At 38.2% G+C, this 24,531-nt stretch overlaps 2 protein-coding genes across 2 annotated transcripts; one reads left to right on the forward strand and one right to left on the reverse strand.

Moving 5' to 3' along the window:
- Positions 1-3,779: 3,779 nt before the first annotated feature.
- LOC127786915 (hsp70-Hsp90 organizing protein 3-like) lies at positions 3,780-7,708 on the forward strand. The gene is made up of 7 exons (XM_052314681.1): positions 3,780-4,747; positions 6,082-6,370; positions 6,508-6,593; positions 6,728-6,951; positions 7,043-7,109; positions 7,193-7,252; positions 7,350-7,708. Exons 1-7 carry the CDS (start codon positions 3,866-3,868, stop codon positions 7,461-7,463), a joined length of 1,722 nt encoding a protein of 573 aa, XP_052170641.1. The 5' UTR covers positions 3,780-3,865; the 3' UTR covers positions 7,464-7,708.
- A 3,843-nt stretch (positions 7,709-11,551) lies between these two features.
- Positions 11,552-16,961, reverse strand: LOC127787005 (elongation factor G-2, chloroplastic). The gene is made up of 4 exons (XM_052314828.1): positions 16,623-16,961; positions 13,429-14,843; positions 12,451-12,963; positions 11,552-11,898 (listed from the first exon to the last, which is right to left on the reverse strand). The coding sequence occupies exons 1-4, from the start codon at positions 16,897-16,899 to the stop codon at positions 11,731-11,733; spliced, it is 2,373 nt and encodes a 790-aa protein (XP_052170788.1). The 5' UTR covers positions 16,900-16,961; the 3' UTR covers positions 11,552-11,730.
- Between the last annotated feature and the right edge of the window lie 7,570 nt (positions 16,962-24,531).

A 24,531-nucleotide genomic window follows, 5' to 3' on the forward strand; every position in this document is an offset into this window, starting at 1 on the left:
TATTTGTAACATCTCAAAATTTGAGATAATTGATAATTTTTAATTTCACCATTTGAAGTGATTTTAGAATTTAAATAAAATAATTAATTTATGGGCTTTAGGGTAATTATCGAGTTATGTGAGGTTTTATAGAAATTAATGAAAAATATTAAATTTGGTATGTTTTTGGGATTAAAAATAATTATTTGAGGTTATAATTATTTTATAGTGTTTAAAAAAAAAAAAAGAAATTTCGAAGCAGCCTAGGCGCGCGCAGCCACGCGGGTCGCATGCGCATGGCCGCACGGCCAAGCGCGGCACACAGGGCCCTGCGCGGCCCTGTTGCACGCCCACGTGGCTACCTCCTGTAGCCACGTATCAAGGCTAAATTTTTTGGTAAAAAAAAAATATAAAATTTCTCCCATGTGCCCTACCCCTTTGGCCTATAAATAGGCCATTGATGCTTGAGTAAGAGAGAGTTTGGGGGGAGGGAGAGGAGGTGGATTTTTGGTGGTTTGGGATTCGGTTGAGTCACCAATAACTCCGGTACGTTGCAAAAGTTAAGGAAAATAATTAAAGCAAGTTCTCTTCCTAGTTTTTGCAAGATCTTATTCCTATCTTGCAAGTTCTGTTTTTTCCTCTTCTTAAGTTCATGTTTTTAATTTGCAGGTTCTTATTCCTATTAAGGCAAGTCATTCTTCCTCTTTGTTCCATTTAAGAGACAAGATTTCAGTTTCCTTATTAATATGCAAACTCTTAGTTCCTGATCTTTTAAATTACAAGTTTAGTTCCTCTTTTCTCAAGTCATGTTTTAAATTATAAGTTTTATTTTTTAACTCTTGTTATTGCAAGATCCTACCTCTTAATTTTCTAAATTCCATGTTATTTTCCTATTTTACAAGTCATTTCCCCTTTGCTAGTAAATTATTTCATGATTTACATTTATACTTATTGAATGTCAAATAGGGTTTTGTATCTGTAATACCCAAGAAATTGAGATTATTGGAGAATAAGCATTTTATTAAAAAAATGAAATTTCAGGGAAGATTGATATCTAAATAGCCCTAAAAATTGACCGAATCAACTGAAGGGAGTACCCTGAAACCGATATGCCAAAGGAAAATGATGTGGCATTAATAAGCATCTCGAGAAATGATTTTTAGCATCGAGAGAAGTCGAATCAGGAACGATTTTCGATAGCTAAAATACAGCTGCGATTTAGGTTGTAAAATCGAATTATCGTAAGAGACTTCTGGAAAGTTAATGGAACCTTGAGGGGGCTCATATTCGGTATGTAAGACAACCCTTCAGATGTTTCAGGAAGAAACAGATGGGTTTAGGGCCAAAATGAAGATTCAGGCCTAAGTGTAATTTTTTAAAATTACCAGAGGGAGGTCAAAATGATGTTTTTTCAAAATATTCGGGGGTTAAATTGATGTTTTAGAACTTGAGGGTCTTAAATGCAATATTGAAAAGTTCAGTGGCTAAGTAAAAAGGGCCAAAAAGGTAAATGTCAAAGTTTGAGGGGCCAAAATACAATTTCAAGAAACCTCAAAATAACCATGGCCGACCAGCCTTTCAAATCGCCAAAAATCGGCCATGGGAGACCCGAGAAAAGGGCTGGGGGGTTTCGGGGCAAGTCCAAGACAAGCCTCTTGGCCAAGAAGTGGCCAAAATTGCGTCGAAATCGAGCCAACTTTCGGCCGAAAGTGGTCGAAAGTTTGGCCACTAAGATCATGAAAATGAAGAGTCTGACCCACAACAAAAAACTCACTTAGTTTAGCCCTTTATGCATTCAAGGTAGAAAAAGTTTTCAGGGCTTCTTAAAGCATTCAAGTTTAAAGTATTGGTGTTGCTGCTGCAAATCTTTCTTCTTTGTTTTAATTTAAAAATGATAAGAGAAAATATTCTCGAGTCCATAATTACTCTAATATCCCGAAAATATAGCCATTGACAGTAGTGACACGTGCCCATTAAAGAGCCACTCTCTAACGTCACCCTACTTAAGCCTAAAGACTACACGCGGCAGATGTATCTCACTACCCCGGCTAGCCGTTTGCTCGGTGAAGATTCTCCAAATTCCTGGGGATCAACCACCACCTCGGCTAGCCGTTTGCTCGGTGAAGATTCTTTAAATTCCTCGGGATCAACCACCACCCCAAGAGTCATGGAGATAGGAACTATCCCGAACTCCTCGGAAACAATTATGGAATCCATATCAGTAAGATCTCAGCTCCATGAAGAACATGATAGGGATCCCGGCAATTGGAAAAAGAATCTTTATCTTGGCAAAAGGATAAAATGGAGAGGACCAACAACGGGTAAGAGATCCAATCTTTTTTTTCTCTATGTTCAAAATTGCATACTTGGAGCTTGTGTTAATCTGGTAAATTAACTTGAACATCAGAGTGGTTCAAGGAGAGCAAGACCTTGACTTCATTGCAGGTACTTGGTCTGAGGTGGAGGAAGGTGATTGACCACTGTATTATCAAAAAGGTTTATAAGTTTATTTTTTTTTTCACTCATTTGTACGTGACTTGGTCTTAATTTGTGAGTTTTCATTTACAACATGTGTGATCTTGTTAGTAAAGTAAATTGTAACGAGTTTTTAGTTTATACGCAAAACTTAATGTTATTTTCATTTATTTTAATAAAATGTTTAAGTTTTTAACTTGAAGAGAGATGGTGTAGGCTTGTAAAGCAAATTTCGTTAAAATTTTATGTGTTTATACTTGATTATTTTATTACTTACTATTATGCATTCATGAGCAAATCACACGTTAAACTTGACTCTAAAAATAAAAAAAAAAATTGAAAGAAAAATTTTAAATCTTACAAAACTCAATTCATCTCCTCTTGAATTATTTTTTTAGACAACAAAAAATTATTTGACTATCTTACCCTTGCTTTCTCTCTTGTAATCTCCCTTCTCTTTAAACTAAGAATATGTAGATTTTATTTAACAAAAATATGTTTCCTAAATATATTAAAACTCTAATTCTAAATTACAAAAATGTATATATACATTCTATAATATATGTTCTAATTACAAAAAATATTTTTTATATATTATAAAACTACATTGAAAATAAAAAATCATATATAATATATATGAATAAATATATATATATATTTTTCTAAAAAATATATTATTTAAGTTTTGGAGAAAGTTGAGGATGGCTAAGTTTGATTATGACAATCAAACTAGAATTTTTAGTTATGTAGTCTAACGTTATGGGGGAGCCTTTGATGAGACAAAAGAAGGGAGAGAGGAACAAAAGGAGAGATGTTAGATATTCGTTTCTTGAGAAGTATTTTCTTTTACGTAAATAGTCTTTAATAAATATAAATAAAAATTAATTATCGAATCCAAATTTTAACAAAAAAAATATGATTTGAACTACTGGAGTCTATTTCAAAGAGTTATGAAACCTTATTTCTAATTCAAAAAGAAAGTTGATTTACATTCTCATATCAATTTTAATGTAATATAATAATTTTATTTTGTACTAAAATCAATTATTAATTACTCCTAGAACAAGGAGCAAAATAATAGATAATAGATAATAATAAAAACAGCGTTGAGTGCTGAGCGGGCTAGCCGAGCTTCTGTATTATTGTAGCCAAACAAACAGGAACAGCCGCTGCTCCCCCAATCCCCACGGCCACGGCCCCAACTCAGGGCCGGGTCGAACGAACCACACCCGACCCGCCCAGAACCTTCCAGAAACGGCTGCCACACACCAATCGCGCACAACCTAGAACTCTCTATTGCCCCTTGGCTCTTTATAATGCCCAGGCTCCTCTCTCTCACTCTGCCCAATTCCATATACACAGAGGAAGGAGCTGCAATCGCCAGTTGTGCTTCCAATCCACGACGATTCACATGGCCGACGAAGCAAAGGCCAGAGGCAACGCGGCCTTCGCCGCCGGCGACTATTCCACGGCGATCCGCCACTTCACGGAGGCGATTGACCTCGCTCCCACCAACCACGTCCTCTACTCCAACCGATCCGCCGCGTACGCCTCCCTCGGCCAGTATTCCGACGCCCTGTCCGACGCCCAGAAGACTGTTGACCTCAAGCCTGATTGGTCCAAGGGCTACTCCCGCCTCGGCGCCGCTCACTCGGGGCTTCACCACTACGACGACGCCATTAACGCCTACAAGAAGGGCCTCGAGATTGACCCCAACAACGACGCTCTCAAATCCGGCCTCGCTGATGCTCAGGCCGCCGCCTCCAGATCGCGGCCACCTCCGTCGGCGTCCTCTCCGTTTGGTGACATTTTCTCGGGTCCCGAGATGTGGACCAAGCTCACCGCCGACCCGGCTACGAGGGCCTATCTTCAGCAGCCGGATTTCTTGAAAATGATGCAGGACCTTCAGAAAAGCCCTAGCAATTTGAATCTCTATTTGAAGGATCAGAGGGTTATGCAAGCTCTGGGGGTGTTGCTCAACGTGAAGCTCCATACGCCGAATTCGGCCGAAGATATGGAAATTTCGGAGGCCACGCCGTCCGAGAGGAAGAGGCCGGCTGAGGTGGAGCTACCGAAGGAGCCGGAACCGGAGCCTATGGAGGCGTTGGAGGAGGGAAAGGAAGCTAGAGAGAGGAAGGCGCAGGCTCAGAAGGAGAAGGAGGCTGGGAATGCGGCTTACAAGAAGAAGAATTTCGAGACGGCGATTGAGCATTACACTAAGGCGTTGGAATTGGATGACGAAGATATTTCTTTCCTCACCAACCGTGCAGCTGTCTACTTGGAGATGGGAAAGGTACGCTACCATTAATTCTGCTTTTATTTCGATTTTTGTTCCTTGCTGGCATCTTTTTCTGAAGATAAAGTGTGTCATTCAATTGGAAAACTATCTGTGAGTGTGAGTGATCGTTCATACTTGTTAATGCCCATTGTTGTTGTTTTGGTTTGTCGATGCGGCTGAAGTGAAGTCGTCCAATTTGAAATCAACTACCTCTTTATGTATCCTCTGTAGTGTAAAGGCCTTGTCTTACTAGTTTTACCTTCCATTGAAAGAGTGCTTTCCACTCCTCTGAGCTGGGATCATAGGTAAGTGTATTAATATTATCCTTAAGGATATTTGAAGGTATGAAGTTGTGTAATTTGTGTTGGTTAGATCGATTTAGTTCAAGGTGTGTTTTTTAAACTTAATTTGAAATTATAGTTGAAAGATTAGAAGGCACAATTAAAGGGATGACCTCCTTAATGGGCTCCATCACTTCCAAAAGTCCGGACTCCCAGGATGGGAGACTTAAAATGTGTCTTCAAGGAAGCAGCTGGCTTGTGTAAATTTGCTTGAGATTCTATTGCGTGTGTGACGTGATGAGTTAGTGCAACTAAAGAGCTGCTGTATCTTTTATATTTAGGGGTTACCTTTTGTTCAAAACAGAGAAGGTTCAGCATTATGTTTTGAGGGATAAGATTAGTTGATCTCTGCCTGGTGAAGAATTGTGTCAATGTTTTCTTGCATAACGAAGTGATTCAAGCATTGTTAAATGTGTTTGCTTATGATGTAGATATATGTTGATGGCTTGGGTCAAAGCATGCTCCTCATGTTGCATGTGGTGTTTTTGCTTTCTATCATCGTCTTGATTGTACATAAAACAGAAAGGGGTTGTGGTTCGTAGAACCAACAATTGTTAATAGATGAAGTCTTCGTTAACTGCCCTGATACTTGCTACCTAGGGATATTATTTGTTTCCTAGTCCAGTCTAGGATGCCAGTTGGTTGAACGTATTGCTTCTAATCGGCTTGAATAATTCTCAGGAGCATGGTTGTTAAACTCTCGATTTTACGGGTATGATTTTATGATTTTTTGCACCGAAAACCCTTACAATTTTACAATTTTGAAGTTGAAATTGCACTCAATTTTATGATTTTAACAACCTTGCTCAGGAGCCTGTTCCTTTTACATGGTTTCTGACAATTTACTGGAGCCATAGTTCAAAAGTGGACGTGTTTGTAGTTATAACTATCTGTTGCTCAGTGTCTTATTTATTTGATCTTACACAAGTTGCATGGATGAATTTAACAATGTTTGTTTTATCTTACACAAGCTGGATGGATGAATTTAACAATGTTTGTTTCGTTCAGTATGACGAATGCATTAAAGATTGTGATAAAGCTGTTGAGAGGGGTAGGGAGCTTAGGTCAGACTTTAAGATGATTGCAAGGGCCTTGACAAGAAAAGGAACTGCATTGGTTAAGATGGCAAAATGTTCAAAGGACTACGAACCTGCTATTGAAACATTCCAGAAAGCTCTTACAGAGCATCGCAACCCTGATACGTTGAAGAAGCTAAATGATGCTGAAAAAGCAAAGAAAGATCTTGAGCAACAAGAGTATTTTGACCCAAAATTAGCTGATGAGGAGCGTGAAAAAGGTACGTTTTAGGTTGGGAGTTTCATTCTTGACTTGGTCTCTCTCTCTCTCTCTCTCTCTCTCTCTCTATGCCCACGCACACATGTTTAAATGTATACACCTTCCCATAAGGTGCCTGAGATCCAAATTGTGATGCAGGCAACGAGTACTTCAAAGAGCAGAAGTATCCAGAGGCTGTGAGACATTATACAGAGGCCCTAAGGAGGAACCCGAAAGACCCAAGGGTAATTAATTTAAGCATTGTGTTTAGTTTTTTGGTACTGTGCTAAAACACACTCTTGTGGGTGCTATAGGGATTTTAGCAAGGATCTCTCTTGTGTTGGATATTAAACACACTGCTTTCAATTGCTTTTGCCAGGTATACAGTAACAGGGCTGCATGCTACACAAAACTTGGGGCAATGCCTGAGGGATTGAAGGATGCGGAGAAGTGCATCGAGCTTGATCCAACTTTTGCCAAGGGGTACAGTAGAAAAGGTGCAATTCAGTTCTTCATGAAAGAGTACGACAAAGCTTTGGAAACATACCAAGAAGGATTGAAACACGAGCCTAAGAATCAGGAATTGCTAGATGGCGTGAGGAGGTATTGGTAGTTCTAAAAATTTCTTGTTGTCTAGATGCATGTACCTTCTTTCAAGAATTTACACGACATTGGAATTATGTCTTGTTTGCAGATGTGTGGAACAGATTAACAAGGCCAGCCGTGGAGATTTAACCCCCGAGGAACTCAAGGAGAGACAGGTATGGTTTACATACATCTAAGTTGGTTTGTCTTGTTGTGTACTAGTTTGAGTATTGTACCAATGTCTGCTACCCTTTTGTAGGCTAAGGGAATGCAAGATCCTGAAATTCAGAACATCCTTACAGATCCTGTTATGAGACAGGTATGCAGTAATTAATAATATTGTGTTTCACAATGAGATGATTTTTGGGCTGCCCAACTCTGAAGGAGGAATTCAAGCATTTCTTGTCTGTGGACAGGTGTTGGTTGACTTCCAGGAAAATCCCAAGGCTGCTCAGGAGCACATGAAGAATCCCCAAGTGATGAACAAGATCCAGAAGCTAGTCAGTGCTGGTATAGTCCAGGTCAGGTAAAAGCTGAAAAGAGATGTTTGCCAGCGCCAGCTACACGGATCTGTTTGGTTGCAGCACTCTCCTAGTCCTAGTGTGTATTTTCTGCACATTGATTCGACTGATAAGAGTAATTTAACTAGTAACTTTCAAAATGTTGCTGCTTTCCATAGACTGGATTATTAATCTGGAGATACTTCTTGTTCTTGTTTTTGTTTTCGTTTTTGTGATGGAAGATGGAGCCAAACACTTGAAATTGATTTTCGTCATCACTGATCTGCGCTTCTACTTGGTTAATGGTTTCATTTGTTTTGTTCTGTTATTAAAGCTGATGGGCATTCTGGGTCTCTGGAATTTACTTGGCATCCCCGACCCCGAGGCTTTATATAACCTGCTGCCATTGCCAAAGTCCTCCTGGATCTTGTATTTAGTCCCATCTGAAAGGATTTTGGTGCCTTAAATAATCTTCTCATTTTCTGGGCCATGTGGATTAGGTCAAGTTACTAAGGCTATCTCTCTAGGTCAAGTTACCTAAGGCTATCTCCAACGCATGGCTAGAATCTTCTCAGTCAAAAAAAATAGGAGGGAAGTGTTTGAATTCATCTCTGCTCGTTATATATCGTTAAAATGACTTCTTATAGATGAGAAGTTGAAATTTGTTTTTTATTTTATTTTATATATATTTTATATGTATTGAAGTATTGGGTGAATTATGTTTTATGTATTTAATTATTTTTTTTATATGCATGTATTTAATTATTTTGTGTATGTATATATTTAATTATTTTGTATACTTGATTATTTATTTTGTGTGTATTTGATAATTGATTATGTGTATTTAGTTTATTTTGTGTATTATATAATTTTCGTATATGTTTTAATGTAATGTTTTGAAATTGATCCCAAAAATGAATGTTAAAATTATTTAATTAGATTATTTAATGTTATATTTAAAATAATAATTATTATATTACAAGATAGTATTTATTTTTGTGATTTTTTATATAGTTTGACAATTAAATTTTGAATTATGAAAATATTTTAAATAATTTTGTTAAATAATTATTTTTAAAAAATATTACTAAATTTATTTATAAATATATTAAATATTATAAAAATTTAGTATCATCGTATTTATTATTAAATTATTAAATAAATAATAAAATTTTATAATAATAAAAATTATAAGTGAGGTAAAATAAATGGAATTAAAATTTATTAATAAATAAGTAGAATATGGAGTATGATGAGAGGAGAATAAAGAATAAGGTGGGAGTATGTATAGTTTTTTAAGTTAAATTAGAATAGGGAGTGAATTGTTTATAATATAATATGGAGTAGAATAGGGAATGTGGTTGGAGATGACCTAATTATTTTAAGACAGTGTTAATTTTCTTTTTTGGAGAATTTACATGGTTTAGGTTTAGTTTTACAAAATTTTTTCCTGATTTGATTTAAATGTTTTTAGGGGTTTGATAATTTATATTGGGCCAAATTGTGCCTCAAAAAAATTTATTTTTATTTTTGTTTTAATTTTACGACAGTAGTATGTTTCAATTTGAGGCCACATTAGTCTCATTTTCATTACTAACAATTTTTTGCCATATCAATTTGTATTTATAATTAGAGTATGTTTGTGTAAATTGACATAACTATTGTTGGCAAAGGTCTATTAAAAAATTAAAAAAGCTCAAAAGTTACAAATATTGTAATGGGTTAAAAAGCTCATAAGTAATCATAAAAAATTTTAATTTTAAAAGAATTTTAAAATATTTAAATAAATATTATTTATAAGAATTTTAAATTTTAATGAGTTTTAAAACATAAGAATTATAATGGAATCGTGAGATGAGCATTATTTAAAATATTTTTAATTTTAAATTATTTAAGATTATTTTATATTTTTTATAAATAAATAAATATTTCTTATTAAAAAGTATGATTTTAATATTAATTTTAATATAATATTTTTAATGTTTAATTTAAGTATTAGAGTATTTGTGATGCATTTTTTGACTATATTTTTTTTTTACAATTTTAGATAACTTAACCATGATATAAAATGTAAATTTATAATTATATTTTAATTTACATAAATAGTGTTTCTAATAAGGATTTGGGTAACCCATATCTTAAGGTATTTGGTAAATTATATTTAATATATTTTATTTTTAATATTTAAGTAATTATATTAAATAATAATAATATTAATTACCCTCAATTAAAATTTAAAGCACATTAAATGTACTTTTTTAACGAGTACTTTGTTAACAATTTTTTTTTTTTTTTTATAAATATAAGTTGAAGGGACAAAAACTATAAAGATGGTACTCACCTTAGTAATCTTGTAGGCCATGTCAACATTTAATGGTTTTTATTAATAAAAATTTAACATTAATATAAAATTAAAGTTAAAACATTATTATTAAGAAAATTAAAAGTTTAATTTAAGATTAAATGAAATAAAAGTTGGGTTTTTAATTACAACATAATAAAGTTTTTTTTTTATTATTATTTACAATTTCTCCACCATCCCCAAAAGCTAAAAGAAGTATTTGAATAAATTGTATAGAGATATTTTTTTTGTAGTTTTGTAATTTGCACAAAGACTCTTATGGTTTAAAAATGATTCTAAAGATTTATGTGATTTTTATTTTTGGCTTATACATTTATTTTGTTATAAATTGTATTAAATAAAATTTAATTAAAATAAATAAAGTTAATTAGTGATAATAAATTATATTAAATTTAAATTAACAAAATATATAAAAAAAAAGTTGTTGGTGATGGTTGATTACAAGAGTAATTATCTTTTGCAAGGGGTTTCACGGAAAACGATAGGCACTGACACCCATTGTTTCACCTTTTATTTTTGGTCACCATGGTTTCAGATTTTTTGAATCAATTGCCAAAAGGGTCACTTTTGACGATCTAGTCCAATGAATTTAGAATTAGAAATAGAGGATAAGAAGCTCGCGTGTATAAATTAAGTGATTGAGTCACGATATATTAAAATTTATATTAATGGATTATAAGTTAGAATTTTTATTTTACGTGGTGAGGTAAAATTTTTATCTGTAATTTATTTTCTCTTTTAAAATTGAAGACATGAATGGTGAGAAACCATGCAAGAGTGGTAATCCTAAAAATGAAGAATGAGAGAAGAAAAAGAAAATGAGTGAAAAAAAAAATGAAGGAGAAGGAGAAGGAGAAGGAGAAGGAGAAGGAGAATAAACCCCATTTAAGGAAAAAAATTGAACTCAGTTCTCATTCCATGATTGAGTCCATAACATAACTGATGCTTCATCTTCCTATTCCTTACGAAATCGTGCAACAATGAATTCGATTTGCAAAAAATTGAACTATCGATGGCCAAGGCCAAATTGAACCCATTAATCAAATTTCTTTCATTTTTTTTTTTTCTTTCTTTCTTCTTCTTTCGCCATATGTTTTAGATATAGAATTCACTTGTTGTTGCCAAAAACAACAATAGGCGAGAAAACTAATTGGTTCTAATGTGGGCAACAAAGGGTCTTGTTAAAAATAAAAATGATGCCTCCGAAATATGGCGCAAGTGGTAAAACTATGATTTTTTTTTAGAATTGACAGAGATCAACTCTTGATGAAGGCAGAAATATCTTATTTAGTGAGAAATTGATTGTATGTCTGTTTAGAAGTATATAAACTTACGACTGCATCCAATTTACTCAGAAGTTGAATTAGAAGGAAAGATCGATCTCTCTAAGATTAAGTGGGCGAATCCCAAACACTTGAATGATAAAAAAAAAAAAAAAAAAAAAAAACAATGGGGTGATGGAATTTGGAACCCATTAATTTCCAATCATGGCTTCTTTTTTTTTCCTTATTTTTTTAAAAATTTTTAGTTTAGTTTTTACTTAATATAGTTTAGTTGACTACTAATTAACTTAATTTAATTTACTTTAAGATTTATTTAATATCGCTTTTTAACAAGAGTATTTGAATAAAAAATAAAAACCGCAATGACCTTAAGAACCATTTTTTAATCGTATAAAGTTTCCATGCAAATGACTCAAATTATACATGTGCAGTTGCATTTATACATCTTAGCAAAAAATGGCAGTACCAACCAATTACCAATTTCCTGGTTCGTCAGCGTAAATGTCATAATTCTTTTTTCCGTTTTGACTTGCATTTACATCTATGAATTTGGTACAGTAAGAATAACTAGGTAGAATTAAAACATCAAGCCGGACAAAAATTTAAGGTTTCTTGAATGTTTTAAGTGAATTTGAAATCAAGAAAACCATATTCAAGCAGCAACAGCTTCCTCCTTGGCAGCCAGCTGGTTCTGGATGTGCTGTGGGACGACATCAAACTTGGCTAACTGCATGGTGTAGGAAGCCCGACCTTTTGTCATTCCCCTCAGTGTGCTGACATATTGGAACATCTCTGCTAATGGAACCAGGGAGTCAACCACCTGTAGAACCATAGACAAGAAAGATAAATTAGGAAGAAAGAGTTATCAAAACCGTCCACAATGTGTGAGACTCCCCACCTTGCGATATTGTATTTATACACAGCTTTCCCCTTGCCTTCTTTATTAGAAGAGGCTGTTTTCACAATCCAAACCTTTGAAGAAACAACCTTATTTTTAAAACCAAGATTCACCCTCTCAAGTTTTCTCAGAAACAAATAGAAAAAAATCAACTGGAAAGCAGGGCAGGGCCAATACGCGGCACTTGTCCCCTCCATGCAGTTTTGAACCAAATACTAAAAGGTTGTGATTCAATTATAAAGCTTGTAGTCCATGAGTTCAAATTGCTACCATATGTTCGCTTACAGCCATATTATGGTATAAAAATGTGGGAGTCAAGTCAGGTGACTAACTCTCTGCATGCTTTTAAGGGACATAAAACACACACATACATGCAACAAAGAAATGCTTGCAACTAATGCCACTATGCTATACCAAAGTCGATTGGCGAAGTTAAAAGAACTAGGTAAGGAGGAAAGACGGCATTTCACATACCTTGAGACTGCCAGGCTTGTCATGGAAGCTGTTTATCTGGCCTCTTCTTGAGTTCAGATCGCCAATCACATCTCCCAAATGTTCTTCAGGGGTAACAACTTCAACTTTCATTATAGGTTCTAGCATCTTTGGCCCAGCTTTCCTCATTCCTTCCCGAAAAGCTCCTCTGGCAGCAAGTTGGAATGCCAGGACACTTGAATCAACGTCATGGTAAGAACCATCCACTAATACAGCACGGACATCAACAACAGGAAAGCCAGCGAGCACTCCATTACTCATGCACTCCTCTAATCCCTTAATCACTCCTGGGATATATTCTTTTGGCACTGCACCTCCCTTGATTTCACTCTTGAACTCATATCCACTGCCTGCTTCCATGGGCTCAAACCGTACAGTAATATCAGCAAATTGTCCTTGCCCACCTGATTGTTTCTTGTGAACATATTTCACTTCTGAAACTTTAGAAATGCTTTCGCGGTAGTTTACTTGTGGTGCACCAACATTAGCTTCTACCTGTGTGACAATTGAACGAACTTAGCTCATAATCAACACATCAATAACAACTCTGTTATTGGAAAATCTAGTACTGAAACAATCAAATTACCAAATGAAAATCTAAAAAATGCATCTGTATGAAATATTGGCAATGGAAAAGAGAAAGTATAACTTTGAATGTGTGAAACTATTTATTAAACCAAAAATATAAGCTCATAAAACTTTAGCTTTTGTGTAAAGAAAAAGCAATGAATTTGACTTAACGAGCAAATTGACACCTCAAACAAAAGATGATTCATGTGCAAAATTATACCTGACAACAAAGGTAGCTTTAATAATATTAAATGATTTTTCTGGGAGCAAATAGTCTGCCTGCGTCTGTGTTCTTCTCTGGCTTTGTGTGTGCATGTGCGCATAGAGAGAGAGATGTAACCAAATAAACAAGAAATACAAAGCAGATGCACAGAAAATCAAAATACAAACCTTGAATTCCCTCTTCAGCCGATCAACAATAATCTCGAGATGCAGTTCACCCATCCCTTCAATAACTGTTTGGTTAATCTCTTCATCCCGTGAGAAGTGGAAAGAAGGGTCCTCTTGAGCAAGCTTGATCAAACCAGTAGCCATTTTGTCAACATCGGCTTTAGTCTTGGGCTCAATTGCTACCTTTATAACAGGATCAGGGAAGTCCATCCTTTCCAGCAGAATAGGCTTATCAGGATCACACAGTGTCTCTCCTGTAATGGTATCTTTAAGGCCTGCAAGAGCAACAATATCCCCTGCCAAAGCTACTTTAACATCCTCTCTGCTGTTGGCATGCATTTCAAGAAGTCTACCAATTCTCTCTTTCTTTCCCTTGTTTGCATTCAGTACATAAGATCCTGCTGAAAGCTTCCCCGCATACACTCTTACAAATGTAAGAGAACCGACAAATGAATCACTCATGATTTTGAAAGCCAGCCCAGAAAAGGGTTCTTCATCATTTGCAGCCCTTTCAATTATCAGTTCTGGGTTCTCAGGGTCTGTGCCTTTCATTGCTGGCAAGTCTTGGGGTGAAGGCAAGTAGTCCACAACTGCATCTAGTAGCGGTTGGACACCCTTATTTTTGAAAGCTGAACCACATAGAACTGGAACAAAACTGCTTGAGATTGTACCTTTCCTAATCAATTTCTTAATGGTTTCTTCATCAGGCTCAACTCCTTCTAAGTAGCTCTCCATAGCTTCATCGTCCAACTCAACTATAATCTCTATCATCTGTGCCCTGTAATCCTCTGCCAACTCTTGAAGGTCAGTAGGAATATCATCATAAGAAAACTTGGCACCCAGTTCTTCTCCCGACCAGATCACAGCTTTCATCTTCACAAGATCAACCACTCCTTGAAAATTGTCTTCTGAACCAATTGGCAATTGAATAACAAGGGGTTTGGCACCCAAATTTGTAACTATCATATCTCTTGTTCGGAAAAAATTGGCCCCAAGACGATCCATTTTGTTAACAAAACAAATTCTCGGTACTCCATATTTATCAGCTTGTCTCCACACAGTTTCAGACTGTGGTTCCACACCAGCAACACTGTCAAACAAGCATATGGCACCATCCAAAACCCTTAGAGCACGCTCAACTTCAAGTGTGAAGTCAACATGACCAGGTGTATCAATTATGTTAATCCGATGCTTGTTCCAAAAAGTAGTGGTTGCTGCAGAAGTTATGGTGATGCCTCTTTCTTGCTCTTGCTCCATCCAGTCCATGGTAGCTGTTCCCTCATGTACCTCACCAATTTTATAGTTTCTACCAGTATAATATAAAATCCTTTCAGTTGTAGTTGTCTTTCCTGCATCTATATGAGCCATGATCCCAATATTGCGATAATCTTTCAAAGGTATTGCACGTTTTGCCTCTGGAGAAAAAGGAAGAAGACATTCATGTCTTTTGTCAGCATGTAGGTAGGAACTTGCATCATTGCATGTGGCAACAATTAACTAAGAAATGACATCCAATCCAGGACATCTATTTTGTCGTCAAAGAGATTAGAAACACAGACAATTTTAACAACCAACTTTGTCAAATGTACTACATATACCTATAGCGAGGTTAACATGGCCCTGCAACTTTAAAGTGAGGTATGCTGCATCAAAGTAGCCAGATTCTTCGAGCAGGTATAAAATTTGTGTCAATTACCTTCTAAGCATCTCTAGCAGTATTGAAGAACTTTTTCCAGACTCATACAAGTATGTAGACAAAGATATCAAGAACAAGGGCAGTCACTACATAACAGCCATTGAATAGTTTTTTTGATCATATTCCATGAAGACATCCATAAATCTGAAACATGTAAGGAAGATAGAGTGCAGCTATATTATTTGTGTTTCCACTCTGTACAAACAATCATGCACCATAACTCTAACTGAATGGTATGATTGAATTATCAACTATCATACAATTAACTAGGTTAGAGCTAATAGCACACATCCTTAATATGCATACATATTTCAGAATTTGCTAAGGGATCATCATAGAAGGCCAAATTTATACATATCACAGACAAACTATACCATAGTGGTCATATTCAAAAATAGTAAAAAAGACAAAAAGATGCAGAGATGAGAAAGTAGCTATCAATAGTAGCTTACCAGGTTTCAATTGTTGAAATAACAAAGAATCAAAACACCATCAGCAACTCGGCCAAAAAAAAGATAATCCAAGAAACGGTAATTGATACATAATGTCATGGATAGAATTCCAATGGCATCAAGAATATATAAAGATTAAGACCAAACTCCCACAGTACCAGAGATAACAATTAACAAGTACGTTTTGTCCACATAACTTGGTCTTAGTGTCCAAGGACATAGAAATTAGATTCTGCATGTGCCATTAATAATCCAGGCCCAAAATAATATTATTTACATTTTCTATACTCTTTCTAATCTAGACAAGTTTTTCAAGCCGCTATAATCTGTAGATGACAGAATGGAGTCAGAAAAAAAAAGGAGCAATTTTAATTGAAATTTGAACGATCCCATTTCCAACAAACTTATCCAAATTATATCTATTCACTGTGTGAAATTGGAGATGACAAGGGAAACTCCTTACTACACCCACTTTATATAACTTGAGAATGTGAATCAGATGAAAATTTAACAAGCACGGGAAGCATCATAAGTCAAGATCACCCAAATTAAATAAAAAAGCTGCCCCATTAGCACTTCTATACCCAATTAAAGATTAATCCAAGAAATACATAATTCTTTGAACCCTTGTAGGGGAATCTAAATAGGACTAATCCTTATTCGCATACAAATTTACATAGAACCAAATAGATAAACAGGATAACCAATCCAAAATTCACAAATTCAAGCAACAAACAAATAATGCATCCGAACTAATTGAATTCTCAATTTCCAACCTTAATGCTATCGTTGGAACTAAGAAGTGTCAAAGGTAAAGTAAAATGAAAGGAAGAGGAATATGCCTATGCGTTTTATCATGAATGAACAAGTAATTTAGCTTCCATCCTTCAATTGCCCCTTCATCTTCGCTTTCCTATATAGGCCCTAGTTGAGTACTGAAAATAGTAAACAATCCACCAATTTCACTTCTAGGAAACTGTAATTCGATAACTACATATACGTATATGCACGAGATGAACATAAAACAAGGAGAGAGAGAGAGAGACCGTCGGCGGCCATGGCGGAGACAGAGAGGTTCCTCCTGCTCTGCTGCTTGAGAGCAGAGGCAGCGCTGATGCGGACGCTTCTTCCGAAGAATTCAGAAAGGGAAGACGAGGAAGAAGCGAGAGACTGAGCGCGGCGGTGGCGGAGGGAGGAACTGAGACCGAGGAGTCGGCGAGGAGACGCAGGAAGAGGCCTGCGCGAGCAGCCACTACTGCTGAAGTTGCACAGTGAAGAAGCCGTCGAAGCCATTGATGACATCCTGGCCGACTCTGCCGCCATTTCTCCCTAATTCTGCTCTGCTCTGCTCTGCTCTGCTCTCTCCCCCTCTGTGGTCCGGGGTATAGCTTGGGATAATAGATAACGAACGATAAGGGCGTGTTTGCGGCTTTGCCTTCTCGGGCTTTCGATTTCTATTGTGATATATTTTTCGTGGTCTCACATTTTAATTATAATAATTATTAAATTTATTTTGTTTAATGGTTAAACTAAATTCATCATATTAGGAACGTCAAACTTAAATTCATTTTGCACATAATTTATGAGATTTTCGCTCTTATTTAGTGGTGTTTTCTTTAATAATCGTTGGAGTAATAATAATTGTATGGAAGAGCCAGGGCTGTTGAGATGCCACGTATGCCAAAAATTCTATCCTCATGGCCAATAGGAGGTGTAGGGCCCATTTTGCTCTCCATTCCAACTCGTTTTGGTGGTAGGATGGGCCTCGAGGCCCACTTAGAGCCACAAGCCCATTGATTTTGTCTTCTGTGTGACGTGGCCCTAGCCTTGCCCTACGCCTCCTCATCAATTTAGGCCCACCAAGCCCATTTGTATTTGGCTGGCCTTACTTTTGCCTGATATTACGATGAGATTTGCGTCTTCATGTATGTATCTCTTGGCTCAGACCACTCAAATTATATATGTTCTAAGAAAGAGTAACCCTAATCATACCTTTTCAAATATATATATATATAAAGACATTATTTTACAGTACTCTGCTAAAAATATGTTTTCCCATATATTAAATTCCAACAAATTGACAAACATAAAATTCTTAAGACAAACTAAAACAATACCAATACTAAAATGTTAATGGTCTAATAATAAGAGATTATTACGTTGGACTCATTTACAATTAAGGCACAAATCTTTTAGAACGAATCGCACACATATTTATGTATGATATTCCTTGGTATGTGTAATTTGTCGAATATATATATATATATATACTAGAGATAGCTCGTGCCTGAAGGCATGATGCAACTAAAAAAAATCAAATATTGAATTTGAATGTGAAATAACCAAGCATTGAACTCAAATTCGCACCCCTCCACCGCAAAGAGCATTGTCATCGCCTCTCTCGCCCCACCACCACCGCTCTTGATTCGCACCCTTCTCACCGGTCGCCCCCACCTGTCGGCCCCCCGTCATTTGCACCGCTTGTTGTCCCCCCCCGCCAACGCACCATCGGACCAGATCCACCATCGCCCTTGTCTCTTCATCTCCTCCGCCATCCCTCATTCTCTCTATCTCTCTCTAAAACAACCCATCGCCCAAAGAGCACCATTCGCCGACAGTCGCTCCTCTCGCCCTGCCACCGCCGTGAGCATCGTCCGTTGTCGCCCCCCCACTGCGATTACCGGCCCGTCGCCCCTCCCTCTGTGCTCACACCCCTCATCTTTCTAAGTTTCTCAACCTATTGTTCCCCCCCTCTCTCACATTATTCTCTCTTTCTCTTGCTTATTTTTCCCCTCTCTTTCCTTGCTCTCACGAACATTCCCCTATTTATCTCATTAATTAAACATATATAATTAAGTTTGGGGTAAAAACAAATGTTAAGATTTCAGTTGGGAGTAAAAAAAATGTTAATGAAAACTTAAAATTTATTTTTTTTCAAATATGTAATTTGTTTGTTATAAAATAATAGAGTAAAACATAGCATCAAATGAAGATTGATCTATTTTTCAAAATATCTTTGATTTGTTTTTTTACTGCTTTCTTTAACAAAAAAAGAGATATTTTTGAATAAAAATGAGATTTTCACCCAAATTTACCAAATATAATGTCACTTTTTCTTATGGCGTGTAATGTTTTTTACTTTTTACTCTTCTTGTTATTTTTTTTAAGAACTTCTTATAAGAAAAATAAAAATTAAAAAAATTATATTATGTAGTTTTCTTTTCATCACATATTCGTTTTCTTCTCTTATATTTTTACATCTGTTATATGTATTTCCTACATCACTCCTTATGGGCCGAACTCAGCCCAATGGGCTGGCCCAATCGCCGGAGCTTAGAAGGTCCAGGCAACCTCGTCAAAGAAAGTTCATACACCACCGAAATTTGGAGCTCACAAAGCGATCTCCTTGGGAGCTTCCGGCCAAACTCCTAGCGAGCTCTTAATAAAACCCCCCAGTTCGTTGGACCGATAAGCTCGTTGGCCTAAAAAACATCCAACTCGCATAAATGACAAAGTTGCTGAACAGCCAGAAACAGGACCCACTTACTTTATCTGAAACGGACCATACTCCTAGAAATGAGGATCACACTCCTGGTTTTATGTAGATGATAAGAGCTGTTTGTCCCCCATTATATCATCTTTATATTTCTATAATTTATCCAAATTGTAAAAGCCCCTCATCATAAATAGGAGTCAGAGATATCATAAGGGGGGCAAGGAGAATAATCAGATACCGCCATTCTGAAAGAATAATCAGAGTGCAGTCGTGGAGTAGGCAACGTTTTGGACGAACCACGTGAAAATTGCTTGTGTTCACTCATATTTGAGATTTTTGTTTTCTTCTTCTTAGCATTTAGGATTCACTCACCGCAGCCCAAAACGAATCACGGTCGGCTGAAATTAAACGTGAACATTTTGGCGCTAGAGGAAGGGGCCGCTTTGATCGATAGCCATGGCAAGAGGAAGGAATACTCGAAGTTCCGAGGCGGCGGTCGACCCACCAGAAAATCACCGTGATAGATTGCGAGATTGTCCACCAAATGGAGGGCACGTTGCTTCGACAACGGATATCCCTTTACCACCAACCGGAGACACTACTGGTATTCCACCGCGTTTTCTTATCCCACCCACCTCCCAAACTGTCGGGATAGGGGTAAACCGGACTGGCAACAACGTCAGGAGACGTTAGAGAATACGGTGATGCAGCTCGCTGACGCTGTCAGAATTCTGGCCCAAGCTCAAGCGCCGGTTGTCGATGATCCGCTGGCTTCGCCTCGAAGGATCCGCCAACCATGAGAAAAGAGGCCTTCGCCTGCAGAATAGGATATCGGGGATAACTATCCGTCCCCAAATCACCACTCTCCAGATCGAGAAAGAAGTAGACAATCGCAAGCCCAACAATCAGCAGGCTCGGACTCAACCGTGGAGGAATTATATCAAAGAGTTTGGCAGCTGGAAGCATAACAAGGGGTCTGTAGCTAGAATAATAGCCGTGGGGATAGGACGCCATTCACCAGAGAAATTGAACTCGAACCCCTCCCCTGAAGATTTAAAGTCCCGAGTATGCCACAATACAACGAGGACGACAACCCCTACGATTACCTGGATGTGTACAACGTTCAAATGGATTTGCAGACGACTAGCTCGCTGGCTAAATGTTGCGCCTTCCCGACGATCTTGGGTGATATTCCCTGAGCTTGGTTTAAGGGCCTCTAGCCTTGCAGCATCAACACTTGGGAGGAATGCCAACAGAAATTCCTCAATAAATACAAGGCTCTGAGGAAGCAGCTTGCGCCACCATGTCACCTCGCCACAGTGTTCTAGAAAGAAAACGAGCCCTTGAAGGACTATATTGCCAGATTCAGGCGCGAGGTGAGTAATGTCGAAGATCCCTCCGATGAAAGTATCTTGACGACGATCTTCGCTGGCCTTCGCAAAGATGGGAAGCTCTATGAGAGCATCTACAGGACCCTGGTTAAAGACCTGGGGAAATTTTACGAACGAGCTTCCAAGGAGGTCCGATGGGAAGACGCATCGGGCCAAAAGAAGATGCTAGGGGCTCCAATCAGAATAAGAAAAGGAATAACGGGGACGCTGGGAGGGAAGCTCGGAGGAAGCGCTCAAGCAATGAAGTCTTCAAGTGAGCTCACAAGACGGAGAGAGATGAGCGACCTATGCGGTCGCGGCGCTTTGACAGCTACTGTGTCCTATCCCCAAGAAATGATCTTCGCTATGGAAAGAAACAAAGAAGAGTTCGGGAAGCCCAACCATCTCAGAACAACCAACAAATTCAGAAATAAGGAAAAATTTTGTGTATACCACAACGAGGCGGGTCACAACACCTCTGAATGCTGGGCCCTAAGGGACGCCATTGAGGACCTGATTAGAAGAAGTCTGTTGAAGGATTACGTGGTACGACCAACCAATCAACCGAGCCAACCACCGGCATAACAACCGCATTCCTCTGATAATAAGTGCTCATCGGCTGTAATAACTATCAAAACTATTCATGGCGGACCTCACCTCGCGGGAACTTCCCACAAATCTTACAAGAAGTACGTGCGCGAAGCCAACCATGTCTTGTTGGCAAGATTAGACGAGCAGTTTGCCCCCGCAAAGTGAGCTGTACCCCATATATTACCTCTCCAAAAGCTTGATTGCTGCAGAAATAAGGTACGCACCGATTGAAAAACTGGCTTACTGTTTAATAATGGCACCAAGGAAGCTACGACCTTATTTCCAAACTCATGAGATCGAAGTCCTGACTAAGTACCCGCTAAAGCAAATCTTGCAAAAGCTGGACACCTTGGGTCGCTTACTAAAATGGTCTATCGAGCTCGCTCAGTTCGATATAAAGTATAAACCAAGGATGGCGATAAAAGGGTCAGGCGTTGGCAGATTTCATTGCTGAGTTCACAAGACCAATTGACGAAGAAATAGAGAACTTGAAAGGGCCATCCTAGGAATTATACGTGGACTGATCATCAAGTGAACAAGGAGCGGGAGCCGGGGTTATGTTAATAAGCCCCGAGGGTCACAAAATCATCTGCGCCCTAAGGTTCGGATTTTCGGCCACCAATAATGAATTCGAGTACGAGGCCCTATTAGCAGGGCTTTGCCTGGAAAATGAGGTACAAGTTGAATCCCTGGAAATCTTCAGTGACTCTCAGCTGGTTGTCAATCAAGTACGGGGAGAATACCAGGCCAGAGATACAAAGATAGTGGCATACTTACAAAAGGTACGCGAACTCTTAGCCACTTTTGAAAAGTATGAAATGCGCTAGATCCCTCGCTCCCAGAACTCTCATGCTGACACATTAGCTCGCCTAGCAACTTCCCAGGATGCGGAGTTCTTGGGAGCCATACCTGTGGATTTCTTAGCCACCCCTAGCATGGAACAACGAGCTGAAACGATGGCGATCACGTTGTCCCAAAACTCATGGATGATTCCCATTCTGGGTTATCTCCAAGATGGGAAATTGTTGGAAGATAAATTGGAAGCACGCCGGCTACGAGCTCGAGCAGCTCGATATTGCATTTATGATAATAAACTATACAGGAGGGGGTACTCAGCCCCACTCCTGAGGTGCATTAACAGCACAGACTGCCAGAGTGTGCCGGGGGAGATTCATGCAGGCCATTGCGGTAATCATGCCGGGGCACTTTCATTGGCACATAAGGCACTTCAACAAGGGTTTTATTGGCCCACCATAAAGCAAGAAGCCGTAGAGATAGTCACAAAATGCGAGAAATGCCAAAGATTCGCCAAGATTTCACGAGCTCCGCCAACCTACCTGCAGCAGATGAGCAGCCCGTGACCTTTTGCTATTTGGGGCATGGATCTGATCAGACCACTTCCAATAGCCCGCAGAGGGTGAAAATATGCCATAGTGGCAGTTGACTACTTCACCAAAAGGGTAGAAGCAAAAGAGCTCGCACAGATCATTAGCTTAAAGGTACAAATATTTACATAGGATAATATCATTTGCAGGTTCGGAGTTCCACAACAAATAATAATGGATAACGGAACCCAGTTCACCAGTGAGCAATTCATCCAATTTTGCGAATCAATGGGGATCCGAAAAAGTTTTACCACCGTGGACCACCCCCCAAGCCAATGGGCAAGTGGAAGCTGTCAACAAGATAATCAAACAGATTCTGAAAACGAAGCTCGAAGCTAGAAATGGGGCTTGGGTGGATGAACTGCAAACAGTACTCTGGGCTTATCGAACAATAGCTCGGAGCAGCACTGGAGAAACCCCATTCTCGATGGCGTATGGATCGAAGGCAATGATCCTCGCTGAGAATGAAGTGGCTAGCCACCGGAGGGCTGGCTTCAATTCAGACCACAATGATGAGCTGTTGGCGATGAACCTCGACTTGCTCGAGAAAACGAGGGATGTAGCTCTCATAAGGGTCGCCGTTTATCAACAAAGGGTGGCACAGTACTATAACAAAAAGGTTTGAATCCAACAATACAACGTCGGAGGTCTGGTATTGTGCTTGATACTCCCGGGAGCTCGCACGACGAGTGTGGCACCCTAGGCCCTAACTGGGAAGGTCCATTTATCATCAAGGAGAGTTTGGGTAACGGAGCATATCATCTAGCAAATATGGACGGGATTCTTCTCCCGCGAGCTTGGAATGCGGAACACTTTTGTCCTTACTTCCAATAAATATAATTGCTCTGACCTATGCTCCAAACTTCTACTATAATTTATTTTCATAATTTTGATTGGAATTTATGAATTTTCATGCATTACACTTTATTTCTATTGAATATCTCTAAAATGAGGGATTGAGAAACCATGGTTTGCTAGCTGGGGCCCATTCAACTTAACCATCGTGCTATGGTTTGCAGCTTAACTGAGCATTCATTATGGTCCCCTCTCAGGTCGTGGTTTGTGAGCTGAGAACCATTCATCTTGACTTAACATCATTATTTGGAACCTACTAAGCAACAACTTCCATAAATGATTTCAAGTTAGGTTCACCAGCTAGGGTCCTTTCATCTTGACTCAAGTCATGGTCTGTGACCCACCTGGGTGTTCTCTCTCGGTTCAATTAAAACTTGTAAAAGCTATGGTGTGTTAGCTGAGGTCGTAATACGATCTACCTGGACACATAGCTCGGCAATGCAAGTCAATAAAATAACAAGTTACGGTATGTTAGCTGAGATCGCGACATAATCTCATATCTTGGCAAATTTTTCATTACGACCCACATGTTATTTCATTAAAACGTGTTAACTGAGGTCCGTTTTAATTTTCCTAAGTAAGACTATTCGCGACCTACCGGACACATATCCTGGTTATCAATTATCATGTTCATCAATCACGAGTTGCTCAGCCATGGTGCGTTAGCTGAGATTGTAAGGCGATCTGCCTGGACGTATATCTCGCTTGTTAATCTGCACGTTGGGAATTCTCTGGGTCTATCTAGACTTATGTTCGGACGATTCATTCTCAAGTTATATTCTTGAATATTTCTTCCAAGTTAATCTTTCGAGCTTATCTTGATATATAGAAGTTTTCTGAAGATCGTTTCAAGTTATATCGTGAAAATTGGTTCAAGAATTATTTTGTCAAGTCTTTGTTAGAATTCAAATTTGATTGGCTTGAGTTCATGAAGAAATTTGAAGTAAGATACACGAGTGTAGAAAATGTTTCATTTCATTGAATAAATACTTGTTTTACAAAAAAAAAAAAAAAAAAATCGGTGGGAATACTAGCTAGGAGGGGTGGTTGCTTTGATAGGCTGGGCCTCGACTAGCTGGATGTCAGTAAACTAAGTTGGTTGAGGTTCGACAGTTCCGGCAGGACGGACCTCGGCAACCTTCGCAGATTGTGCCTCAACAGTCTCACCAGGCTAAACCTCGACAGCCCCAGATGGCTCAACCTCGTCTTGAGTAGCCTGCGTAGCGACATCTGATGAATCAACTGAGGTGGCCTCTTT

The sequence above is a fragment of the Diospyros lotus genome, chromosome 12 (genome assembly GCF_014633365.1).
Source record: "Diospyros lotus cultivar Yz01 chromosome 12, ASM1463336v1, whole genome shotgun sequence".
NCBI lineage: Eukaryota > Viridiplantae > Streptophyta > Magnoliopsida > Ericales > Ebenaceae > Diospyros > Diospyros lotus.

What these genes read in the sequence shown, in the direction of transcription:
- LOC127786915 (XM_052314681.1), top strand. Translation starts at nt 3,866, where the DNA reads ATGGCCGACGAAGCAAAGGCCAGAGGCAACGCGGCCTTCGCCGCCGGC. An exon ending in TCTACTTGGAGATGGGAAAG is followed by an intron (nt 4,748 to 6,081) that starts GTACGCTACCAT and finishes TGTTTCGTTCAG; the next exon opens with TATGACGAATGCATTAAAGA. An exon ending in TGATGAGGAGCGTGAAAAAG is followed by an intron (nt 6,371 to 6,507) that starts GTACGTTTTAGG and finishes ATTGTGATGCAG; the next exon opens with GCAACGAGTACTTCAAAGAG.
- LOC127787005 (XM_052314828.1), bottom strand. Translation starts at nt 16,899, where the DNA reads ATGGCGGCAGAGTCGGCCAGGATGTCATCAATGGCTTCGACGGCTTCT. An exon ending in CTCCGCCATGGCCGCCGACG is followed by an intron (nt 14,844 to 16,622) that starts GTCTCTCTCTCT and finishes CTTTTTCTCCAG; the next exon opens with AGGCAAAACGTGCAATACCT. An exon ending in ACAAGCCTGGCAGTCTCAAG is followed by an intron (nt 11,899 to 12,450) that starts GTATGTGAAATG and finishes ATGGTTCTACAG; the next exon opens with GTGGTTGACTCCCTGGTTCC.